The 27,180-nt window shown below is 37.3% G+C and overlaps 1 protein-coding gene across 3 annotated transcripts in view; it reads right to left on the reverse strand.

The window, feature by feature from the left end:
* Positions 1–27,180, reverse strand: part of VTI1A (vesicle transport through interaction with t-SNAREs 1A) — a 253,033-nt gene that overhangs the window by 217,564 nt on the left and 8,289 nt on the right. For all 3 annotated transcript variants that reach the window (XM_021399470.1, XM_021399469.1, XM_021399471.1), the window contains exon 3: positions 23,946–24,056. In XM_021399470.1, coding sequence (XP_021255145.1) covers positions 23,946–24,056 — 111 coding nt within the window. The remainder of the gene's footprint in view (positions 1–23,945; positions 24,057–27,180) is intronic.

Consider the following 27,180-nt stretch of genomic DNA (forward strand, 5'->3'; position numbering starts at 1 on the left):
CATTGTGTTGAATTCACAACCTGAAACATAGGTAAAACGTAGGTAAAATCTACCTACATCTTTCAATTTGAGTTTTGGTAAATTGGCATGGGATGAAATCTTCTGGTGGACAAGTTTATGAGGGAGAGGGTAAGAGAGCAATTGATTGATTACTTTTTAAACAGTGAATGCAAGAAAGTAACTTCTCTGCAATGAAAGAATTTAGCAAAACAAACCTCTCCAAATCTGAATGGAAAAGTTCTCACTGATAACTCAATTTGGGGAAAATATCAAACTTTTCTCACTGCATGGTGACAGCATTCCTATCATATTTTCCTATTGAATGAACAGGGAATATATGAACACCAGCTATGTGGTTGCATCAAGAAGCTCTTTGACATAGCAATTAAATGAGGAACGTGGCAGAAGCCTAAAGATCAAGTACTTCAGTTTTAAAGTTTTATATCATTATTAGCACCATAACCTAGGAAAATAAAATACTGGCTTGGTTTAAAACAAGTCAAAGAACTGTGCTTTTGCATAGAGCTGATATCACCAAAGTGGTTATCCTTCACCAGCAAAGATGATGTGAAGGTCAAATACTTAAGTTCTTTGGGCAGAGAAGACATCTTTCTGCCTTTAAAGCATCTGCTGCAGCACGGCCACCAAGCCTGAGGGAGTTATTTGAACTCTTCTGAATTCCAAGTAACACAGGAATATTGCACAACACTGTTCTCATTAATAAAAGTGTTAAAAGGAAAACACTAGGCTTACTGTGCAGTTAGATAGTCATACTAAAAACATTAATAGTCTGAGTGAATGGAGTTGTTACACTCAGTAGTCGACTACAAATTACTTCAGACAATAATAAAGAAGTACTTCTGGTACAGCACTTTTAAACAACTTAGATACAAGACAAGACCAGTTATTATCACCATAGGCAGTATGGATTCTCAATTTGTTTATAATATTTAAAGACAAATGAGACTCTACTCAGTGTTTGAGAAGTGTATATGTATTTCTTTAACTGAAGTTTTCTGATCAAACTTCTGCAACTAGGTTAAAAAAAATTCTAAGGAACTCATTCAACACAAATATTTCTCTTCCTGGAAGTATGATAGTTGGTTGCTGTATGGATTTTAAGTGCTACTTTTTCAAAAACGCCAGTCATGTGGTAACAGCCTAGCCCTCAGCTGGATTGCTTACGTGTAACCAATATATGACAAAAGTTAGAATTGTTTTACTCCCAGGTGTAGCACTTACAAGTAAAGTTCATTGTTGATAACTATGAAGTTCAACTCTCAATCACTCACTACCCCAAGAAACTCCTAAAATAATTCATTAAACTTTCCCCCTTACTATATTGCATATTTTGGTACCACCAGCAACTTTGTCAAGTCTCTCATCTTTGTATTAAGACCATCTACACATACAGCAATGAGAAACTGTGAAGATCCACTGCTGAGCTTCCTCTGCTGTGAAAACTGACTATTTCTTCTCATCCTTTGTTACCTATTTTCTTACCTACTCCATCAAAGCTCTTTCTCTCTTAGGCCACAAGAACATTACTTGAATGGAAATCTACAAAGTCCTCTCCATACACAGTAAATTTGTTATTTTTGATTAACTAAAGAGTGTTTCAAAGTTGCAAACAACAAGAAAAATGCAACGGAGTGAATTCATTAAATGAAGGGTATGAAGTGCAGCTCTATGTTCTAGACACTAAGCAGTATTTATTTCCCTGAATATATCCTTAGAAACTCCTTCTCACCCTGCAAAGTGATTTGAGTCACACATCCTCAAGATCTGCTGTGTGAATGCATACCATTTTTAATTTATTTATCTTAAAGAGAACCTTTGCTGACACCTAGCAGATAAATGATTAATTGCACTTCTTTGCATCTCTGCAGAAGTCCTACACGAGATATTTTTGAGCCCCAAGTAAAAGGTTTATCCAGACAGAGAATAGATGGTGTGTAGATATGCATAAACACATTTGCAGAGTAAACAAAAGTACAATCCTAATGAAGTATTTCCTAAATTATTTTCTTTGGGAACAGATATTCTCATGTGTTTTATAATTCCAAACATCTGCTCAAATCTAAGCAGATAATAGCCTTAAGGCAATAAACACATAAATAAATAAATTAAAATCCATGCAATGCAGAGAACACTATATAACTTCAGAGTCATAGTAACTTACTAAACAAGAGTCTTCACTACTAACTGCACAAGAAAAGCACCTACCTCTACCCACAAAATAATATTGTCCAATTACATAAGATTAAACAAATTAAACCAAGTGAAGGAATATGTTAATCTGAACCAAAACTACACAGTCCTATTTGCTGTAGTGTCAGTGTGTAATCACTTTGCAGCCCTGCTCCTTCCTAAGCTCCACAAGCAGCCAGGAACAGCTGCAAAGCAGAATCATCCCCTTCTCTCAGCTTCAGGCCTGGTCCTGGTACTTTTTGCCAGGACAAGTCTTAACTTCAGCTCACGTCTTGTGCTTTCACTTCCCTGGAGCAATGACCATTAAAGATCCAGCCACCTCCAAGCAAAAACATACATAGAAAAAAATATATATATCATTTACACATTTGTATCTTTCTTCCTTATTTTTACCTTTTTCTGAGTTTAGGAAAAGAAATTACTGACTGCAGAAATTCTCTGGCCATTAACTCCCAAGCACAACTTTGATAATTCTCATTCTGGTGATATAACCCCAGATGGGAGATATCATTTCTGACTAAGGAATCTTTTAGTCACAATTTAGAAAGACTGGGAGGGAGAATGAATAATACCATTATTATTCACCATCACACTATTCCTCAATGATCTCTCACTCATAGAGAAATATCAAGAAACTATATGGGTTTTTGGTTCAACCCAATGCAGGCATTCTCGTGGTTGTTGGGGATATACTAATGACTTCTAACTATAATGTCAAGTGTTTGATAGAGATTTCAAATATGATGCACTTCTGCACTGACTTTCCAAGATACTCCATTTTTCTCAACCTAATCAATAGATTCCTATAGGAAAAATTTGTCAGAACTATGATTCACTAATAGGTAAACCTCTAGTATCTATAGTACTTTAGTCAACATTAATATAAATCTGTAAGAGTATCCTTCTGTTCGCTACAAATTCAGTTCCACTTCAATCTTGTCATCAATATACTCTGCTTCATTTTAAAGTAGGAGCATTCATCCCCTCTGGGAAAGATGTAATCAGAAATGGGTTTCCTTTTTTTCCCCGCCAGTAAGAGCTTCCCAGATTGGAGAGTCATCTTGAATCATGCCCCAGAAAAAAGATCATCACTTCCCAAAGACATTCACAAGGTAACATTCTAGAAGTTTATGAATTCCTCAGTCTTTGTAACAAAGAACACTTCAAAACCTTTGATGCTACTTTTGCGACTTCCTCCAATGACTTCAGGATTAACTCTGCTAGAAGCTTCCATTCTTATTTCTTTAGCTGGTAGACTCTGGGTATATTGGTTGCTCAACCATACTGGAACTTCATTGGAAAGAAAATATGTCAACGACATTCTCCAAATGGCAAATGACTGAATTCACAGCTGTTCAGATAATACCTTGCTAAGACTGAAACATGTTTCTTAAGACAAGACCTTGTCAAAGGATGAAATTTCAAAAGCACTTACATAATCTGAAAAAACAAGCCCTCCTGAACCATGAAATGAGGTACTCATCTTCCCTGGAGCTTCAATGTATCTTCTTTTTACAGATTACCCTCGAGAATTTGAAAATTCCACCTGAAAAGACATAAGACTAGAATTTTTAAGAGAGGTCTAAGCTGCTACACTCTGAAAGCCATTGAGGATTGAGCACTGACTCCTTCAGGGCCCTTTCTGAAAAATACCAACCTATACCTTTTAAGTTTCCACAGGTAAAAGCTTACAGCAGCTACAAACGATGGTTTGACAATGGGGAAAAAAGAAGACAAAGATGGCAATGGCAGTAGTCAGAGGAAACGCTTCAGCATCTTCCTATAGACCTAGAGAGAAAGCAGCTTTGATAACAGCCTCAGAAGCAGCTCAATCTTCTGCACTGTGGCATGAAGCAGCTGCAGCATGGACTGATATAAAGGCAGAAACGGATCAGGAGGAATAAGATGAAGAAAGGGAGATAGTGAAAGCAGACTACCACCTAATTATGTCCTTGGTGGAAGAAAAACTCAGAAAAATATCAAGATGAAAAGCAGTTTGAATCAGCGCCTTCTTCCAAATGCAAAGAAGGGAAAGGAAGCTAAATACCATGGCACCTACCTGCAGCAGTAGCTGCCTTCCCTTTGGACTCTCAGCTGATAATTAGGTGATGAGGAACCAAAATAAAAGATCCAGTGCTTGGCTTACTTCAAGTCTAATTTCACCAAGGAATAAGTACAATGAGTACAATCACAACATTGCAGGTTTGGTTATTTGTATACTCATATTGTAGCAGTTTTCCTGAAACCTGATTTTAAAAGCTGCATGCACATCCATGACTAGGTTATACAAAACAACCACTCCAAATGCTATGCCATTGCATTCACATGTATATTTTGCTCCATGATGCTTTCTTTAGATACATTAAGACACTAATATATCACTTCAAGATATTTTTGCTAAAGTGGGCACAGGTTCCTATTTAGAATGCTAACTGATCCTCAAAAACGGTAGAGAAACTTTGCACTTTAAAGGAGGATACCATATGAAGGACAGTCTCAAACAAGCAGATCTAAAGCCAAGACATTTCACAATTTTTGATATCCTTTTTATTTTAGAAAATATTTTTGCCTGAACCATAGGTCAATTAATTTCACTGATTCAAACGGTCGGTGAATCTTTTAATTATTTGGGGCTCACAAAATAAAAAGTCATAAACTTTGCTGCTGCCTGTAATTTCAACTATTTCCTGCCTCTCCTCAACAGTCTCCAAAAGCAATGTAAGGACAAAATTAAATGTGTTTATATATTAAATAGTCTTAAGTTATATATAGTTCTAACCACCCCACAGATGCCTCAAGTCAAGGTAGCATTCCATATATAGAACAACTCTGGAAATATATAACTGGGTTTTGCACGAACTTTGGGCACCATCAGAAAGTTTGTAAAATACAAGAAGCATTAAGGTAATATGCAGTTTGGCTGAAGAATCAAAGACACTTTGAGTGAAGGCAGTTCAATGTAATCATAATTTACTTCGTAAAGTCATTATAGCCTACAGTTATATTGACATATCTTGAATTTTCTTCCTCCATCTTTCGTATTTTGTTATTAAAAAAAAGCAATACATTTTACTCAGTTTTACATCTTATTTCATTTTGACCCTTAGTCCCCCAAAAAGGAACATGAGCATAATAAAACTACAAAAAGTGACAGTTATTTAACCTTTTTCTTTGTTCTCAAAGTTGGAACATTTGGAATAAGCCCCCTATTGGCAGACCATGACTTTCTCCAGCCCAAAGAACTCACTTGTTACTGCAGTAAAACCATAATGATCAAATATGTCATATCACACATTCACTGGGGAGTGACAACATAAGCCCAGGAATGAGACTTCTTTATGAGATCAAGCAGGAATGAAATTGGGCCAGAATGAAAAGTTGTGATTTGGCCACAAACACCTGAAAGATCAGCAATAGGCACACAATACCACTTTCTTTTTCCTAGGCATGTTCTTTTTTTCACAGTTCTATCCACTGTGAAAGTCTTCAAAGATAAACTACCTGCTTGAGGCTTCACATGCAAAGAAGAAAAACTCGTGTTTCAAATACACATCGATTATATTCAAATGTGTCTAAACAGTACTGTAGCCCCTGTCAAACACTCTCCTACAGTTTACCAAACCACTGTGATCTGAGCAGTAAGATCCACCAGCCACCCAGATAAGCATCCACTCAAAGGGACAACGTTGCTGTTTTAACCTTGCCAACCTTTCTGCCAAGTTTGCTACCAGAACAGGGGGAGCACCGTGCTCTGGAACGAGGAGGGAGCACTGGTAAGCGGGACAACTGTCTCCTTTTAACAATCTTGTCTCTAGCTGAGGAGGTGGAAGCCTGAGCAGCTTTCTTTCCACTCCCAGCCATCTGTTATAAAACGTAATAAAGGACAGTTCTGCACCAGCAATTACTATTGATAAATTCAAAATGTTCTGCTACAATCTCTAAAATGGGAAGCTTAATTTTGTCAGTCTGAAGAGGAACTTTCTCAGAACTACTGACTAAGAGCAATCTGGATTCTCAGTTCAGACACCCCTAAAACATCTCCCCAATACGCAGCATGTTTTGTGCCAGTGATCTCCCCTGAGCTTAACCCTGTTATCTGCGTTTTGGGGGAAAGGGGAAACCTGACCTCCCACAGCATTTTACCAGGAAACCCTAGATGTCAGAGGGCACGAGGCAAATACCACAAAAATAAAATTAACAAAAATAAAATGGAGAGAAAAAAAATCCACAACGCAAAACACAACAGAAACAACACTTTGTGTTCCTATTTTAAGTGCCTCTCTCAATGCTATATGCATAGCAGCTAAAGGCAAGCTGGAAACCAGCCAGGTCCTGGCTGCCAGCAAAAATTTTGTCACCTCCTTTGAACATCTGAAGTATGTTTACCCAATAGATTTCATTAAATTACACTTCCATTAGGAAGCATACAATGTTGATACTCATCTCAAAGATAAAAGGGATCGCTAAGAGGCATGTCATCCTGCTCCCCAGCTGATTGCTATTTCTGGGCCAATCAAGGAAAGGAGCCAGAACAATACTTAGTTAAAAAAATGCAGCATCTCCCCAAGGACTACACACTAACAGACTGCAGCTCCATTATCAAAATAAGCATATCATTAATGACAATACACATACAGTGCGTTATTTTAATACAACTCATACACAACAAACAAGCTGTATTTGGGTCATTAGCTGAATTTGTAAAGCAGTATTTCCAAGGGTTAGAAACTCCTTATCGAGATACGAAGTTTATAGGCTGGGGGTGGTGGGGAACAAATATTTCGTATGATCCCCAAATACAGTGAATAGAATAACACTGTGTGGTTTGAAGTGCATTGTAGTAGCTAACTGAACAATAGGCTATTCAAACATAAGTTCCCATTTTTAAGTAACGCAGAAGTAATTTAAAACACCAGGCAATGTTTTGCTAAATATCTGAGGGATAATGAAAGCAAAATGTAGTTTATACTGCTTGTATCACCTTTTAAATTATTGTTACAATACAGTAAAAAAAAAAACAAAAAACAGAACGACTCAAAGCAAATGTTACAAATCCTAAATATATGTCGAAAAAAGCATGGAGACAGAGAAGCAAGCCACTCAAATTCACAAGTCTGCTAGGACTGTTCAGCTGTCATCCTACAGGAGGCTGAGCCCCTTGCAGTGGAGAGGAGGAGATATCTTTGTCTCTAAGCATTGGTGCTGGATGTATGATGTTTACTGTGCTTCCTAATCTCCAATTCACATAACAGCAATAAAGGCAAGAGGACAAAACCAAAACCCCACTAATTATAAACTGAAGTAATAGGAAAGGGCTGGGAGGGTATAGCTCTTCACAGCCAAGCTCTGCCCAGTCCTTTTGCAGCAACCTGTGATTATTAATCTCTAAAAACACTCCTTGCTCAATATTCTGCAATCTAGGCTTCAGCCAATTTCTTTCAACATGCAGAAAACCTTTCGGTTTAGCCATATTTGACATATCATATGAACTCCAATTATCCATCTTTTTGCAATTAATCATCTCACAATTACATTTCCTGCACTTATAAGCATCCAGCTGGGAACTGAGTTTTAATCTAGGAAATAAAAAAAAAAAAGATTCAGGTTTCTAACAAATTACTTCTAATTAACCAGAGCCTTTTCTAGTCCTTCCAACCTAAAGACGCCTACAGCAAATGAAAGAATTTATTGTTTGCATTCCTAATGATATTTTAAAATTTCATTTCTATTTCCCCAGTGAGTAACATTCACGAAATTCACCGCATTTATATTTACCTAAACAAACATTCTGTTAAGAAGGAAATGCACAACAACAACAAAACCTAAGGGAGGAAAAGGAAGCTGGTATTCACCGACCAGAAAAGCCACCAAATAAAGTTAAGGAACCAAGACGCTAATTAACAGCAATTTCCAGAAGTACTCTGTAGCTATGCTGCCCAGACCCTGCAAGAATTATGGGGAATCTCAAAATTACGTTTCTAAATAATGGTTTAGAAATAAAAGATATATTTTCTTTTCAGAACAAAATGTTCAGTTCTACTGATATAAGGTGGCCATTTGTAGACAGTATAAAGGAAGTGGATTAAATGAACCCACCTAGTCAGATAACTCAGGAAACTAAGTCAATGGTAGTTAAACATGAAAGAGCTTTGTCCCACAACTTTCAGTGATTTCCCCAGGGAAACATTCTGAATAAGAACCATGCAAAACATGCTTACTGCACGATTGGGAACTGCTTAGTATCACAGGGAGGTAACAGGAGGTAAGTATCAAATATAACAGTTTCATTTACATTAAGTCTTATCAATTTTCTCCAACTGTTTCAAAAAGTCAATGCAACCATCTGACAGAATAAGATTGCTGCAAAGTAAAGTATACCTTTCATGTTCTTTGGGCAGTCAAATACCAGAGGGTTTTCTGTCAGTTATTCAGTACCACAGATGTACATCCCAAATCTGTCCATCTAACTTACATAAAGGAAATAATATACAGCAGACGAATGTCTTGTGAGCTACCCTTAAGTAATACATAAGTCGGTCTAACTGCTGAAATATTTCTGCCCGAAAGGCTGGTGTTCATTAACATGCTACTAAAGTTTCCACAATACAAAATAGGACTGCGTTAATTGGCTGATTGATTCAATAGTAGTTAATTATTCTGGAAAAGAGTTATTTTTAATACACCTGAAGCCTTCCAAAACTATTAAATTTTATATGCCTGCACCAGCTTCCCATTACTTTGAGTTTCATTAACTTCCTCTGTAGGCACTCTGAGAACACCAAAATTGTTGATACAGTTTTGCTTTTATTTATAACACAGAGGTCCAGTTGTGACTGTGGATATCCTTTACCTCATTGAAAACCAAGGAAACAACAACAAAACCTGTGGTAACTTCCTCTACCACTAGTAAAAAGTAGCAAATTGCAATCCCTGCCACAGTAGCAACAGCTTTTCCAACAGTTCAGTGTCACGAGCAAATTAACACCAACCTCTGCTTCCTGAGCTTCTGCTTAACCTCTGGTGCACACACAGTACAGCACATTCAACAAGGTGCAAGGAAGGAGTGGATCACCCTTGCTGAGATATAGATACATCCTTAGCTATTACAATGTTCAAACCACTCTGAATTCCTCATTCCTGGAGATTCCAACCTGAGAGCCGGGTGAAACACTACGAAATACCTACGAGCACATTTCAATCCACCAGTCTCTTTCTGATAAACTAAGATCTGCCTGAAGAAGCAGTGAGAACATCATGGAAAAGTTCATCTTAGTTGTGAAATCAGCCACCAAGAGATAGAACAAAAAGCCAGAGTTACAGAAAGGATAACATGAAATGCAAGATTGAGACAATCAACAGACTTCAGCAGGACCCAGGCCTCAGCTGGGCTGCAGGAAACTGCAGAGCAGCGTCCTGCATCATCACTGGGGCAGGGGCTGATGGCCCCCAGGCTGAAATGGGGCTCTGGGCCATCAGTGAGGTGAGGGGAGGCTGCTGAGGGTTATCAGTGCCCCCAGAGCCCTGACAAGCTGAAAGTATGGGTAACTTCTGCAGGACATGGTACTCATCACAGCTTGAGGAGGCTGCAGAAGGAGTCAAACATGGAGCACACAGGGACCTGCGTCACCACTGAGGAGGCCAGGGTCACACAAATCAGAAACATTTTGCAAACAAAGCAATCCTTATCCATGTTAAAGCCAAGGCTGTATATCCGTTGTAACAGTAAACGGCTCCAACATTTTAAAAATAGTATTACTGCTTTACCACACTGGAGTCACCCTTACAAGCCCTGAACCATTAGCAAGTGAGCAACGAACAGGTGGTGTTACAAGGAGATTCAGAAAATATTACATGAACATGAAAAATAAAAAGAATTAGGAGAAAAAACAACACTCTCAGCTGCAGTCATTTAAGTAGGAACACCACAGAGAAAAGCTCTTAAGTGCAAATCTTTCTTATTGCAGCATTACTTTCAGTGGCACATGAAACAGCAATGATAACAGGCTCAAAAAAAACTTTGAAAATAAAGTTAAAAGATACATGTAACTTAAAACTAACATCTTTTCCTACACAGAAAGGTTAAATTGTGGGGTTGACATTTGCATTTGTTACGTTGTCAACGTTTCCTGCCTATCAGCCTATGTACAAACAATATCTAAAGATGTCATCTACATATTTATACCAAAGGATTTTATGAACAAGACCTGTCAGTATATTTTAACACCTTTCCAAAACGTCAGCTTTCATCAGGTATAAACACAACATGTTTAATTTATTAGTTTGGTTTAATATAAAAAGTTGACAATCATATGTCACCATAACTATTGATAAGGTAAATAAGGACTACACAAAAACGTCAAAAAAGTTATTAAAATGTTTCTCGGCTTTCTGAATCAAATTGGGTTTATTGGCTTTTCTCTGTCAATAAGTGAATCACACATTTTTCTTCATAATGGCTATTTCTGAAGTGACGTCCAAGAGTGAAGTGTACAGACATTTTAATTCTTGGAGAATCTGAATTCCATTCTGACTGTCTGGGGCAGGGGACAGGGCTTTGTTTTATTTTAAAAACAAATCAAAAACAACGAAAAACACAAATACAAAATTGTTCATCTGCATTTAAACAGATGCCAAGGAGGAGTTCTTCTGAAGGGATCTAGAACATATTAAAACCTGCATTCAAGTTAAAATATAAGGCACAACAAACTTCCAGTACAACTCCACCTTTGAGCAAAGCAATACACTCATTTCCACCTTCCACAGTAGGTATTTGATTCAACTGCCTCAAGAGGAATGGTATTATCATACATCCCCTATTTTTGTTTATAATTACAGAAGGACAACCTATTCTCAACTCCTTTCTAGATACTGCCCCCCAGAAATGTAACACAGGGCAGCATGGCTGGATTTCAAGAATTTCCTACCACCATACGGCCAAACAACCCATATGTGAGGGATTCCAGCCAGTTTGCAGGAGCTCAATCTATAGGAAAAAAAATGGTATTTATCAGAAAGCAAGGATAAATTCCATTGCAAGGATTAGTTCAAGGACTCCAGCCCAAGTCAAATCTGTGCCAGATTATAACCAGTAGTACAAAAGAGATTAAAGACATGAGGGGAAGCAGAGAACGGGCTGGTCATTGACAACAGATCTCTTGGTTAGAACAGGACTTCTTGTTCTTCAGCAAAGTCCTAGTGTACGCCTCAGCATAAGACAGAGAAGAATTTGATTATTATATAACCAAGCTGATGCTATGATATGATAATATGGACATCAAGATCTATTGCATGCCATAATTTCTTAACTATTCTGTTAAGTAGCAGGGAAAAGGACAATGATTTCTTTGGAGTACACCAGACATGTTGAACATTTCCAAGAATGGATCTGGACTTCTTATTGCTTAGGTAACGAGAATTTCACTAAAGTCAGGTCACTTTTGCACTGAAATTAAAAACACAGTGAGTAGATTCGAAGATTTAGATATGGAATATCGTTAAGTATCAGTCACTAATTATCTGTTGATAGCATAATAATGCTCAAGACCTTTTAAGTGCATTACATATAATGAAAACCAGAAGCTTTGTTTTCCATTCAGATAACAAATAGGTGAAAGAACTGACACATAAACCATCATAAGTTACCTTTCCATAGCAATTGTAAAGACAATTCCCCAAAATGGAAGCCATCCAAATGTACTAGATACAAGATTTCAGGGTTTAAGACTTTGTACCTTTGTTTCCCTTTTTTGAAATAAAAGAGAAGAGGAATGGAAATTTGCAAAGGCCTCAAATCCTTCACAAAAGAAGGGAAGACCTCAAAAGATATTCTTGTCCCAAAATGATACATCTAACTATATTAGAGGAGATAACACCTTGGTGTTTTTCCACTACAGTTCCTGAACTCTACGTCATTTCATATTTTCTCGCAGAACAGATCTATCTTAGTTCGTCACCAAAGAACCTCACTTCACACATAGCTCAAAGCAGTCTGAAACTGCAGTCTTCAGTTTAGATTGCCCATTAGGGCTGGGAGCATGTTTGGCACACACCCAAAATGGAATTTTCAGGGTTTTTTTTCCTCAAAAAACTACCCTATTCATGCTCATGTGCTGAAATTGATGAGAATTGCAAAATCATAGTACTTCAAACTAAAAAATACTGCACATGAAGCCCATGAGGGTGAAAAGGTCCCAGCTAAGCCATTTTTAAACATACAAAATGCCTTGCAATTTGGTACTAGTTTACAAGTGGAGGAATCTCAGCAACTGACATTAGCAACAATATTTTCTAGCTATACGTTAAAAGTAAGAACTCTTAAAGTTTGTCCCAGAATGAGAAGCAGAAAAAGAACACTCAAAGTGGAAAGGCACAGGAACAAATTTTCCTTATGCTCATTCTAAAGTTTATGCATTTTAAACCAAGATCTCTACAGGGTACAAATGCTGAGCCACCAATTTGCACTGCTGAACACAGTATGTGTAGACCATGAATGGAAAAAGGGGACCTTAACAACGCGTTTGAAACTGACTCCAAGTATTGGTAGGAAGAAAGATGCAGCCCAGGTGCCTTCAACTGAAATAAGGATCTAACAGGAGGACAATGTGATAGAAGGTGAGGAAAAGACAAAAGGAGCACTAAGGGCTTAAAAAGGCTAGGGAAGAGATTCAGGTTAGCAACCTCTAACTTAATCCTGACCTTTCTATAACTTTTTAGTTTGATTTAAGTGACTGAACTAACTTTGTGGGAAGCTTATATAACTGAGCGACAGAGTCTGATTTCTCCTCTAGACAAGGCAGAAAGATGAAGAAATCACACTGTCACTTAGGGGTGTTAGTAACACTGAATTACACAACAGTGCAAAAAACACAGTCACTATAAATCAAATAATTATTTAATAAAATATTACAGTTAAGACCATTTATTGCTAGTAATTTTACTCACAAACACTTTACTTCAGAATAAATAGTTCACAGTGTTTCTTTTATTTTTAAGAATGCCAAAAATAATCATCATAAAAAAGAAAACCAGCAGTTTCAAAGAGAGATGCAAATAGAATAATCAATAATAACAAAACTAACCTACGCTTCTTAAACAAAATAAACAAAAATAATTAAAAGAAATATATCAACACATCAACTCAGTTATTTGCACAGTTCTGTTCATTGAATACTCATCACATGCCAAAGAGCTGTACTTGTGAATGAGAAATCCTCTTGTTCAAGGTACTCTACAAAACAGTGATGCCTGTGTCAAAATACTTGTAGTCACACGTGCTAAAATACCAGCCATCATTATGGAATTTACAGGTTGCTTTTCAAATTTTGAAATAAAATAATTTGGTTTGGTATTCATACCACTACTCTTTCTCACATAAAATATGAAATACTACTTTTTTCCAAGTTGGTGATAGGCCACAGCAAAGGATACCATTTGATTTTATAGTGGCTCAAAGCTCTTTCACTCATGAACCAGTGGAAAGGAAGAAGCTAGCTTTATCCCGTAGGGGCACTTGCTATCTAAGGTCCAGTCCAAGACCCACCAGCCACAACAGGAGCCTTTCCTTTGATTTTCCACACTTCACATGCGAGTCCCTGTTGAACAGGTACAAAGCCTGAGACCGCATTTCATTATTTTCCAAGACCCTACCCAACATGTCACCATGTTGCGCAGAATGGTAAGCTGGCAAACACTATCCTTTTTCATTCTAGTCTCAACTTCTCTGAAAAAAACTAAGGACATGTTGGACATCCCACTTAAAAAGAAACATGCAGAGCCCCCATCACACTCCCTACTTTGCTTTTCTTATGCACCAAGCACCAAATAGTTAGCAAAAAAGCTTTTTTTTTTTTTTCATAAAACCCAGAAATGTTTAAATTGTACTACAGCAAGGAAAATATTCTATTACTATCCCTAGAATTCACCTATTATATTCCTTTTTACTACACACTCTTTTCTTTCCACTCTAATTTTCATTGATCAAATCTTTACGGAGTGAAACCTCTCTAGCAATTACGGAGTATTGGAAAAGGCATACTTTCCTAGTACCAGCACCATAATGGCAGTTTATAAAAACTGGATGAAAAGTAAGAGAGATGCTACATTTGATTCACTTGTTTTAAATGTAAACAAGCATTACATTGTCAAATTTGCAACTTACTCTGAAGAAGACTTTGCAGGGATTTCTTCTCCAACTGTAAGAACAGTAAGCTTAAACAGACTTTGTGGCCAAGGACCACTTTTTGTTGTGGTTTGTACGGCAGCTTGCAAAGGGAAACTCACTGTACTTGGGACTGACAACTAAATGGTTGCAGAGTACAAATAAAAAGTTACAAACAAAAGAACAGAGATATTCACACTTCTTCCATATGTTTCACATAGTAAAGAACATTAAAAGAGTAAAAAAATCATTCCATCCTATTTCCAGCTGCATTTCTTCCTTTATATTCCTTCCTCACCAAGCCTTATGTCAGAGAGTAGGCAACATCTCCACTGTTGTCAAACTCCATCTCCATTTACCTGCACAAGCCAATTTCAAAAAGCCATAAAGTTCCTTCTGTGCTTTCCACCAGTGTGTTAGAAAGAATCAATGTACAGCACAAAATGCAAATGTTTTCTCTAGGAGAAAACAGGTTAACATTGTGCATCTTGTTTATTAAATCACATTTTATATATTTGCAACTTGCAAATATTAAAACATCAATAATAAGTTTAATACTTTTCAGGACAAACGAAAGTCTACCTACATAAGGAAACATCACGATTAAATACTGAAAGTATAAATAGTATAGATATCTACTTTGTTCTTGGATTAGAGTTTGGGGGAGATGTGGCAGAAAAAATTTAGAATTTTAGGTAAATTCAGCAGTAAGTTGCAGGGAAAAAAAAGGTGGAATGAAATGACTACATTGATTCTCCCTAAGAACCTCTAACACAACAAAGTTCATACTTACGCGTTAATTCTTCTCAAAGGCTTTTTAATTCACTATAGCAGATTTCTTGAGAGAAAAACAAAACAACAACAACAACAACAACGAGAGCAATTTAACTAACATGTGCTTTTATCACATTAAACTTAGTATTCCACTTTTGGAAAGCCAAAATTATCAAAATAAAACTATGCAAAACATACCTGGCCACCTCAACTTCTTGTCAAACAAAAGCAGGCATAAAATATCACTAAAGCAGTACACTGTCATCAGAAAGAAAGAGAGAATATATCTGTCACATTCTTCATTTTGCTTATTAACAAATTCATTATCCATTTGCATTTATAAGAACTGTTCTCTGGCACAGAAGAATTTTTACTATGTGCCACCATAAATCTCCTGCTATTCCATGGCAAAGGTTCTCAGCAAAAACCAAGGTAACTAAAATACTGTTTGTACTAGCGGAATAGAATGAATGCTACTATTTGTAATGTTTGACAGCTGTTTGACAATCCAACACAGAATACATTCAGTTACGCAAAGAGATTTTTTTCATAGTCTAATATTTGCCTATGATGCAATAGGAATTTCAACAAGCGTTTAATATGTAATGATGATATAAAAATTTCCCCTTGAATTCTGATTGAGCAAGTATCAAGATGAAGCACAAACCTCTTGAAGTAGGGCAGAAATAGCTACTTTTAACAGCATTGCTTATATTTCAAGTTTCATTTCATGAAAGCAAGAGAACCTAGCATGCAGGCAAAAAAAAATAATTAAAAAGCCATTAGCCATACATTTGCCAAAGTAATTCTTGACATGGGACAACTAATCAGTCACCAATAGAAAGTTCGCCATTTACCAGACTGCAACTTCTCCATAAAGGAAAGCTATTTTTGACCATGGCAATTAGTCTCCTCATGTTTCAAACACTAAATTCTGTTTTCCCATTAATTTTTAAAACTGTGTGGCTTTAACTTAAAATAAACTGTACATCAAAAGAATGGAAAATAAACAGCCAGGAACACAATTTGACGAATTGGATTTATTTAGTTTATTTAGCTAAACAGGGTCCATTGGATCTCTTTAATAGGCTGACAGTTGCACTGGGCTGGTTAATAAAACATTCAACACAGTATCTTCAGCCAATATAGAAATGCAAATCCCACCAGAAATATTTTATTCATGAAACAGTAATTTCAGTTACTACCAAAGCAAAAAAAAAAAGAAAGAAAGAAAAAAAAGAAAAAAAGAAAAAAGAGAAAAAAAAAAAAAAAAACAAAAAAAGAAACGGGGGGAAAAAGGGTTGGGGGGGGATTTGCTTTGCAAACAAACAGTGCCATCTAGTGTCAGTCCCAGAAGAAATAAACCAAAAAATCTGAGAAGATCTGTAATTAATCGTTCCAGTGTCAAAATGCTACCTTTTCCGTTTTTTGCTTTATCAGTAGAATGTCTCTTCCTATTTTGCAGTCAAACACAAATTAACCTCCCTCCAGCTAGGGGGAAAAAAAAAAAAAGTAAAATATGATAAGAAACTTGAGGGTGGCTCTAATCTGAAAAGTAAGCAAGCGATGGATGGTTTGCTCGGCTTGTCTGCCGTTTTTTTCTCAAAATCTCTGTGTTTCTAACTCATGATAGAAAAGCAAATCAAAATTCTACTTATATGAGTGCAAGAGAACCAATATGATGACAAGAGAGTGAAATATGCTCTTTTCTACTCTATTTGTCTTCTCAACAGACAACAGTATTTCAATTGCAAGATCTTTATTACTGTTGCTATCAAAAGCAGGACAACAGCTTGCTTCTTTTTGCATGACAGGTAGGGAGCATCACTTGACTAATACACAAAACCACTGAGAAGGAGGGTAACATTAGAGCCTTCCTTCTTCCCCTCATAAAACAGCTGTATATGAAGACACCTCACCCTCCAGCTGGCTGTAAGTAATTTTGTGCAGACGCTGCTTCTTCCAATACTGGCAAGGAAGACCAGTGCACAGATTTAATACTAATACTTCAAGAAGGGGAAGTTCTAACATAAGAACAAATTACGTGGGAAAGGAGAAAGCACAGTTCTATACCTGGGAAGGATGATGGGAGTTCGCATCCAGACATGCCTAAGGACTGCCAGGTGAGAATGCATGCTTAGTGAAAAAGGCATGTGCTCCCTACACCAGTGCTGACATCAGGCTGAATTTATATCACATGATTTAAAATACATCTTATAGGACTTCATCTGCTGTAGACCACTTTCTGGCTTCATTTAATAGATAAACATTTCTCTGTGAAGGGAGGAAGGAAAGAAAGCAGCACGAAGGTTTACAGCGCATCGTGAGAGTCAACATGCCCCAGCCAAACACACCATCATCAGACTCACCAAACTGTTTCCTAAAAATACCTTTATTTGTAATCACTGGGGCAAGACTATTGCTCCACAAACCATTTTTTCTTAGAATCACACACATCAGGACCAACAAATAACATGCCTCAAAACTCATCAGTTTCCTCACTCTAGAGAGAGTTGTGCTAAAGTTCCAAAGAGCATCAAGTGGAAGTTGCCTGAGAGAAGAATCCAGTTAAGGAATTAACTTGATAGACAATTAATATTTGCTTGTCCAGTAACATCATCTCTTCATAAATTATCTTATGAGATGCACCTTCCTGGTCAAACATGGGAGTGCTCTTTGAAAACAACACCCAAAGGTATTGCATTAAAAAACTGAGGAAGTACAGTGTGCTTCACCAATCTGGCCTCCCAGGAATCTCAGTTAAAATGATCATAACCCCTTAGGTTAATTATAAATTAAGCATGTTAACTCCTGCCTTTCATGTTTTCCTCTAAGGAAAAACATGTCATCACGAGTAAATTTCATGGTGAAACAAAATTCCTTCTCTCTCTCAGTACAACCACACAAAACTAAAAAAATAAAATTCTTAAGATGTAAATGAATGAGGGCAAGTTCTCTACACTAGATCTAAGTTATACCATTGCTTAATCTTTCATAAAAAAACTCAGTTTAGGCCTTGAATGTTAAAAAAAAAAGAAGTATTTTTCCTGCCTCAACTTTTTCCCCATTTAAAACAGTAGTAGTATAAATAAAGTAACTGCAAAACATCAAATGATGCCTCCACCTTTTTCTACCACAAACCCGCCAAGGTGGGGACACAAGTAAAAACAAATTGAAGACAATGTGGAATTTTCCTCTACAGAAAAGAAGTTAACATAACATTCAGCAGCAGCCAAGAAGGCAAAAATATCAGAAGTTATTAAAAAAGGGAAAAAAAAACAAGTATAGTGTAGAGGACTGATTACTTATCTCAAGAAGGCTGTCGGAACATGGTACAGCAAAGGAACATTTGCCTACAAAATACTTTCTCAAAACTAGATTGTTAATACATTGTCAGATATTTCATATTCTTCTGAATCCTAATGACTCTGTTTCACCTTGTGTGCATTAAAAAAAAAAAAAAAACCCTTTCCAGCCCTATAAAAAAAGAAACGTACTACTCACATTCCAAAAACTAATCTGGTTTTAAAAATTTCAGATCTGTCAACAAGATCAGGTTTTTACTACAGGCATGCCTGTCCGTGCAGGGTGCATGTGCATACATGATGTGTGTAGATCGCGAGTTCCTTGTTTTTAACATCTGGGATGCAACTACAAAGCTATACTCGTCTGTCTCATGAACATTTTACGAAATTTTAAATATAAAGAAATGCTTTGCTCTACAAATTCAGCAGCAAAAGTCCAACAGCCAAACTTTTATATCAATCTGGAAAGCTAAGGAAGACTGGCAATAAAGATACAGGTCTCTAACTCACCTTTTGACAAGTGCCTTTTATTATGCTTGTACCCACACGAATATTTGACTGGGTAGATGCCAGAACTTAAAATGAGGGCAGCAGCACTGGCAAAAAGCAGGCAGATGATGGCTGGCACAATTGTAGCTGTTCCCTCAGGTCAGTTTCTGCAGTAAGCTGGTACTTCTCAGAGCCAAACAAAGGAGCTCTAATGACTTCCCGTTGCTTATCACCTTAAATGTTTTGAACGCTTAACAGTAGCTGTCATTTTAACAATTACCTTAAACAAAACCTGAAGGATGCATGCAATATGAGTACGTATTTTCACTATTGACTGAACTAAAGGAAAATGCCGGAAGTGTTTAAAATTTGGCAAGCTTTTTACAATATATCTGTGCTTTCCCCTCCTATTTTTTTTTGCTTCTAATTTGAAGATTAGAATTACCAAAATCAGTACCATTTCTAAGGCTTTAGCAGGAATGAGTATTGTTTCTTGGACTAATAACAAATGCTGCCTGCAAATTTTACATTTGGGTTACTATCACTACTTAATATGGTCTGACAGGATTTTTATATTCCCCCATCTACTTGAATGCTTCATACTTCAACCGTAAGTTTTTCATCGTCCTGACATTGTGCCCGTACAATGAACAGAAACGCTAGCAGATAACCACACATTTGCTGTGTTTAAATAGTCACAATTTCACACAAACTGGGATAGATTCTGATCAAAGTGCATTGGTAAAATTTGGACAGCTTTCTACTACTGCATAGTTCCAGTGTTTCAAGTTCCCTGGCCATTTTGGGGTAATAATTGAAAAAAAAAAAATGTCTTTTTGAAAAAAAGAAATCACAGAACCATAGAAACATTTGAGTTGGAAGGGACCCTTAAGGGTCATCTAGTCCAACTCCCCTGCACAGGGACACCTACAGCTCCATCAGGTGCTTAGAGCACCCTCCAGCCTGACCTTTAGTGTCTCCACGGACAAGGCTTCTACTCCTCTCTGGACAACCTGCTCCAGTGTTCACTGTAAAAAACTTCTTCTTTTCCCCCATCTAAATCTCTCCTCTTTTAGCCTGAAACCATTTCCCCTTATCCTGTCACAACAGATCCCGCTAAAGAGTCTGTCCCCTTCTTTCGTATAACTCCCCTATTACAATAAAATAAAGGCATTTGTTTGCATTTACAACTTCATGCAATCAGCCACCATGGACATTCTACACATGGGTTAATTGAGAACAAAATATTTACAAGCTTAAACCACAAGATGATGCCTTTGTAGGTGCGTGAAAAAAAATAAAAAGCTGCTTGTAGGAAGCTTCAATTTCAGACTCTTTAGTAGGTTGTCCCAAAATGAAGCCAGCAAACACACGTACGTGGTATGCAACTCCACTTCAGGCCACAAGATAGAGCCATTACCGCTGCCTCTGCAGCCCAGCGAGCCCGCACCGAGCACAAGCCCAAGAGTCACTGAAGTCTGGGGACTACGGTTTTCAGTATCTAACAGAAATGAAATCCCACTATAAAGATGCGGTGCTGACAATACATGATTGATTTTATTATCTTATTTTCATAGTTAAAACAAACAAACACACAATCTTTACCAAACGGTTTAACTCCATCTTGATACACACTCACAGACTATTGTAAGCAGTCCTGAAACCTTGTCTTTTGATGTGCATACAGCTTTTCTGCATAGAAATATCACTTCATCCTTGCCCTTTATTTATGTTTTTCCCAATGCTTTTGCTGCTGGAACTATGCCTAATCTGGCATGGCCATACCCGTGTTTTCTTCACAAATCAGAAGAATTACTTGCTACACAACAGACCCTTCCCAAGGAAAGCTGCACAGCATGGATGTGAGCATCAGAAGCCATCGTTCAGCTTCTGGCTTTGGTTGAGGTGTCATACTTTCATTTTTATTTTTCCCATACGTAATCACAGTACTATGGTTTCTGAATACTTTAAATGATAGAATTGAACAATCCTTTTTTTTTGATTCACACTGTCCTTCTGTAACAGTTATGTAACAAGATGGAACAAGTCAGTTTTTTCTCCTCTGATATCACTCACTACAACTAGTGGGTTACAAATTACCCATGTACAATACAGTGTATGGTGTAGATGTCTAGAGACAGCTACACAACTCTGGACTGCAGGATGCAGATTAGTAATTGTGCACAAGACTCAACACAGTGAGGTCTGCAAGGAATGGAAATAAATCTCTGTTTAGAGCTTGTTCCCATTTGACCAAAAAATTAACTGCCATTTTTGGACTAACTTTTCAGAGTGCAGCTTGACTAAGTTCAAACCCATATTTTTCAGGCAATATTTCTGATATCGTAATGTGCATGAAAAAAAACACAACAAAGACCACAACAAACCACGATATGTTCATCAAGATTCCACAGTATGTAGTAAGTAACACGCAAGCGACAGCCCAGTGCTTTGACATTTTCTCCACATACTGCCCAAGATCAAAAAGACTCACCAATTAGATATTACATACCAGAAACATGAATGTTGATTGTCTTCCAAGTAAGGAGTGGACAGTCTACATTCCTCAGATTTGCTTCTCCTAACTTTTAAATGTGTTGCTGTGCTGCTGTTCTCCATCGCTGCTTGAGTAAGGTCAAATTTGCAAGATCAAGACTCATATTCATGATGATGAATGTAAAAGAAACGTACCAGCCCCACTGCTGCATTCACTTCATGTTTCAAATATAGAACTCACTTAAAATAAGCTGTATAATTTTTGCAATTTATTTCACAGAGTCTATTTATTTAACTGAAATACACACTTCAAGATGACAGAGAGGTTTCCTCTCTTCAGTACACAAGTTGCTTCACACAGGACAAAAGTCCAAGCCAAGTACAGTGGGATCCAGCTGAGATTCCAATCCATTTATAAAGAACAACAGGTAACTTTGCAAACTCACACCTGCCTGCCTTTTGGAAGAGCTGAGAACTTCGAGCAGCAAACCTGTAAACTGATCCTAACCTGAAACTGCTAGTATCATTCCAAACTAAAGATTTCCCTTCATCTGTAAAAGTGAATTCATTTTCAAATAATAAGATCTGCTTTCTCTAAAGGCCTGCTAAAGGTCTTAAAGAAACTCTACATGCTTTGCTTACAATCAAACAGGTCACAACTCATTCAAGACAACATTCAGACAGAACACACAAAAGCACTTTCATTTCAGCATTTTCAACTTCCTGCCTTCAGTGGCCCTCCAGGCAGCAGTTTTAAAGAGTCAAAATAACATTTCCTTTCCTTCCTCCTCTCCTTCTTTGAACTCACAACTGAATCATTTTGTTATATAGTTTCCAATAACTTGTTATTTGTCTGGAGAATAGGCCAAAAAGATTCTCAAACACGCACATACAAAATTAGGAAAAATGTTAATCCCAGCTTTTCTAGGCACTATATAGGGGATTCAGTTGAAACAACATTTTGTTTTGTATACAATTAATTTTTTTTCTAAGCACAACTGTTTTTGGTTGTTGGGCCTTTTTCAGTATTTTGCACCATCATTCACTCCACTTTGTTTCCTTTATCTTTTGCTGAATGTCATCCTTGGATTTGTGAACTTTTCTTTCCCATTATTATGATCTCCTCTTTCCTCTTTCTTATGCTGTTTTTTGCTCCCTCACTCTGAGCAAAACCTTATGTTCTTCCTTCATTCATATAACAAATGTGCTGACACTTCTTCCACACATGCTCATTTCTCCTCTTCCATAAAGAGCATCCAGTTCTGAACTCTCCCATTCCCTATTCTGTGGGAAAGCTTAAGTGCCAGTTCCCCTCTTCTGGCTATATAGGGAAATAGGCCAGCAATAAAAATGTTGACTGGGAGCTCTCCTGTAGCTGAGGAGCTATTCATTCACTCCTGGCCTAAAAATTGTTCTCTTTTGGAAGCCACTGCTTACCCAGTAGGGCCATACACACTTCCTAGAGGGGAACAGCATAAAATCACCTAAAATTTTGATGCAAGTCTTTTTATCCTAACATTCCTCAAACTTTACAAAATTGCACCCACTTTCTTGCTAATACATTCTTGTGCAACTCCTCAAGCTGGCAGAAACACAGAGGAGTGACAGTCAGCTGGATTTCCTGGCTGCGGGTACAAACATTGGCTCCCCTCCCCTGAAGGAATAAACTGCCTCCAGCAACCAGAGAAAATTCACACTTCTCTAGCGAATGAGAAAGAAATGTTGGCAGTCTTTTCTTCTCCCCACCCCGCAGGTACTGAGCTGCTGCCAATTAACAAAGCATTTCCCCATATTTTGCAATCCCTTTGAACCTTTTCAGGACTTTAGAGGAAACAGTTTTGTCTCTATGTAAATCTATTCAGTGCAAATCCTAGTCACAAAAAAAAACAAACAACTGTAGCAGAAGCCCCTAGACAAGAGAATCTTGTTAGTTTGTATCCATTACATGAAAAATTTAGTATTTGTAACATACTTGTACAAAAGCCAATAATAATCTAGGTGCAATGGAAAAAAGAAATCACAGAGAGTAAGATATTAATTGCATATGAGATAAACTACTTTCAAAAATTCCCCGAATTGGTGTTATATTGCTTTTCATGCTACTGCCCACATTGCTACAAGCTGTTTTGAATGAATCACTATTATCTATGCAGTAAACTTGCACTGTATTTTAAGTATTAATTCTCAAGTTCTACTAGTCTTCCTTGAGAAACAGAATTAAAAGCCAACTATTGTACCTACAGCATAAATACTCCCAATGTTTAATGGCAAAGGAACAATTCAGTGCCAGGGCAAAGGGCAGAAGGCTACCCATATGAGTATTAATATGAGACAAAAATAAAAGATTCTCTTCCCCAGTCCAGTTTTCATCTACCCATAAACACACTAAAATACACACAGAACTCCTTTCTCACCCTAGACAAAATCTCCATTCCGTTGCCTGAATAACTGTATCATTGCATCAAAAAAAAATCTCATGGATGCTATCTTTACAAGATGGGTTAAAAACTCACGAAATCGGCTTCAAGTTTTCCCATTTCTTGTTTGTAGCTTCTCATTCGACTGCTGTACATTCCCCGACTTTGAGGTGGGATCTCTCGAACTTCAAGCTCCATCTGCTCAAGCTACCAGGTAAAAATAGAGATATGTAAGTTAAAGAGATAATTAAAGCAAGCAGGAATTTCTAGTTGAAGGTGTCCCTGACCGTGGCAAAGGAGTTGGAACTACACGATCTTCCAACTCAAACCATTCTATCGTTCTGTGTTTTACCTTAATGTTCTGCAATACCAAGAAATATATTTTCTTCATCACGAAAAATGTTGTCAAATCTATAGACAGTACAGAGATAAGTTAGAAAAATCTTTACACGGCCTTAAGACAACAAATTAATGACAAAATTGGTATTATTAACACTTAAAAAAAATGACTGTATTTAAGCCTTTCTGGATTTCAGTTTCAAATGCAGTGAACACATTGATGAGCATTGTGCAGAAGTCACCCTACCTTCACCTAGTTGTGTGGTTTTATAAATTGTATTTTATTTTTGTATACACACACATATTTTATACATAAATGTTTAAAGTTTTATCCGCTAGCAGTCTCTATGTGTAATAAAATCATTATTGTACTTTTATGCTTACTCAGCAGCATTAAGGAGCCTGAGCTTTCTGAACTGGCTGCATAAATCTACATCCCAAATCTGTATGCAGGTATATTAAATAACCAGATTTTAGAATTGTAATGAAAATATTGTTCAAGAACCGGTATACAGCTGAATGCATAAAGTGTCAGATAATCTATAATGGTTTTGCTATTTATTTTTGACATGCAGAACTTTAAGGGGCCTGAAACGCAAGAATATGACATTGGGTTACAGCAAATCAAAAGGAGTTATAAACCAGGGCTGACTCGCCTGCTAATTACCTGCCCACTGGGTTAAGGAAACACCTTCACACAGTGCTGGCTCTTCAGGAATTCTGTTGTGCACAGCTAAAAAATCCCTTCCCTGCTTTTAAAATCTTTCCAACTTACTTTAAAAAGATAAAAGAACAGTTCTCCTTGGTTGCTGTAAATACCTGAAACAATATTTATTCACCTCCTACAGATCTCAGCTGAGCAATACAGCACTGGAACAGAAATGCCTTTCAATTAAGGTCCCAAGCTTCTGGTTATAGGTCTTCACAAGGGATAGTTATAGTGTATTCCTATGTAATCACTAGCTTACACTTTGAGATTTCATCCTCATAACATAAAAAAGCATCTGAATTTAATCAACTGAATTACCAGATACTGGAAAGTCATTCAGCCTGATCTATTCTGATTATACAAAATGGTATTTGATAATAAACTGTATAGCTGACTTTAATTAAATAATCAGTAGTGAATTTAAACATACAAAGCTATTTCTAGATCTACCCAGTTCTTTGGTGCAGGCTTAACTTTCCAAAGGGGTATTATAAATTAAACCGATAGCTATAGTAAATGGTTTATTTCTTATCATTCCACCTCAATAGACTTTATCTCAATCATTCCATAAGCACAGAAAATGTTTCTCTCACATCTATTTACATGTGCAAGATCAGGATATTTTAATGAAATCTCAATTATTTTCTATTAAATAAAAATAAAGCCATCTCCAAAATGAATACATCTCTCGCAGCAAGGATCAAACCACAGTTCACAATATCCAAAATCCTACTTCTAAACAGTCAGACATCTGTGATGTTCCTGAAAACATTACAGGCAGCGATGAAGAATCCATATTTGAGCTAACCAAAGTTTCAAATCTGAGTTTTGTTTGTGTGTGTGTGTGTGTTATCATGAGTTTAAACAGGTACATTTTGTGGCTGTAGTGATAAATCTCCATGCTAGTCCATGCAGAAGACAGTGGTCCAAGCAGCTGTGAACCTACACACAACCTCATTTTATGCTGAAGTTTATCACAACATTCATCTTTCTTAAAAACCCAGCAAACAGATCTTGCAGGTGCTCTGATTTGGCCTCACCTCAAGTACTGTGCGCAGTTTTGGGTGCCAGAATACACGAAGGACATAAAACTATTAGAGAACAGCCAAACAAGGGCTAGGAAGATGGTCAAGGATCTGGAGGGCAAGAGATGTTAGGAGTGCTGAGGTCCCTGGGTTTGCTCAGCCTGGAGCAGAGGAGCTGAGGGGAATCCTCATGGAGGCCCACCACTCCTCACAGGGAGCAGAGTGGCAGCACTGAGCTCTGCTCTCTGGGGACAGTGACAGGTCCCGAGGAAACAGCATGGAGCTGCATCAGGAGAGGATCGGGGGGGTTAGGGAAAGGGTCTGCACCAGAGAGCGGTGGGCATGGAATGGGATGCCCAGGGCAGTGGGCACGGCACCGAGCATGGCACCGAGCTGCTGGAGCACAAGGAGCACTTGGACAATGCTCTTAGACACAGGGTTTGGATTTTGGATGATCCTGCGTCGAGTCAGGGGTTAGACTCAATCCTTCTGAGTCACTTCCAACTCAGCATATTCTATAATTCTGTGATACTCTGCATGGGATGCAGGAATGACAGGATTTCTCTCCAGAAGCCTCTTACTCAGCAACTATAGCTTTACAAGGCAACCTGGGAGTAAAGATTTGGTGTCAGTTCTGCATACAAATCAAATCAATAACACCAGTGATGCTACCCAAACAAAGCAGACAGTGTTTTAAAACAATCAGTGGTTAGTCAATGTAAATAAAATATCTCTACAGTAATATTTTTAATACATAAGAGAGTTATTTCCTAACCAGTTAGGAAATAAACCAAAACAAAATAAGCCAAGCTTTAATCAGACAAGAGGAAAAAGCAAACTGATGTACAAAAACTATCAGTGGCAAAGAATTAGGATTATTTTGGTTTTCTAGCATAGCCTTTCATTTAAAAGAGGATCTTTTTAATCAGTTCTGCTATTATCAGGTTTGTTCAAATTGATTTTAAACCCAAGCCTTGACATTAATCACAAACATCTAAGGTAATTACTTAGAGCCAATAATTGAATTAAGCACCTGTCTAGCAGCATTAGCAACAAGATCTAAAACAAAAGCGTGAAAGAAAAGTCACTATATGAAATCAAGATCATCATTAGGATGAAAATGCAGATATAAAGATTTAGTTTTTACTCTCATAATAAATACAGACACAGATGAACTTTTTCTGACATAAGAAGAAAAGTAATGAACCATTAACTCAATTTCTGTTCCTTCCAATCTTACTTTGATTAGAGAACCAAA

The sequence above is a fragment of the Numida meleagris genome, chromosome 5, assembly GCF_002078875.1.
Source record: "Numida meleagris isolate 19003 breed g44 Domestic line chromosome 5, NumMel1.0, whole genome shotgun sequence".
In the NCBI taxonomy this organism is placed as follows: domain Eukaryota; kingdom Metazoa; phylum Chordata; class Aves; order Galliformes; family Numididae; genus Numida; species Numida meleagris.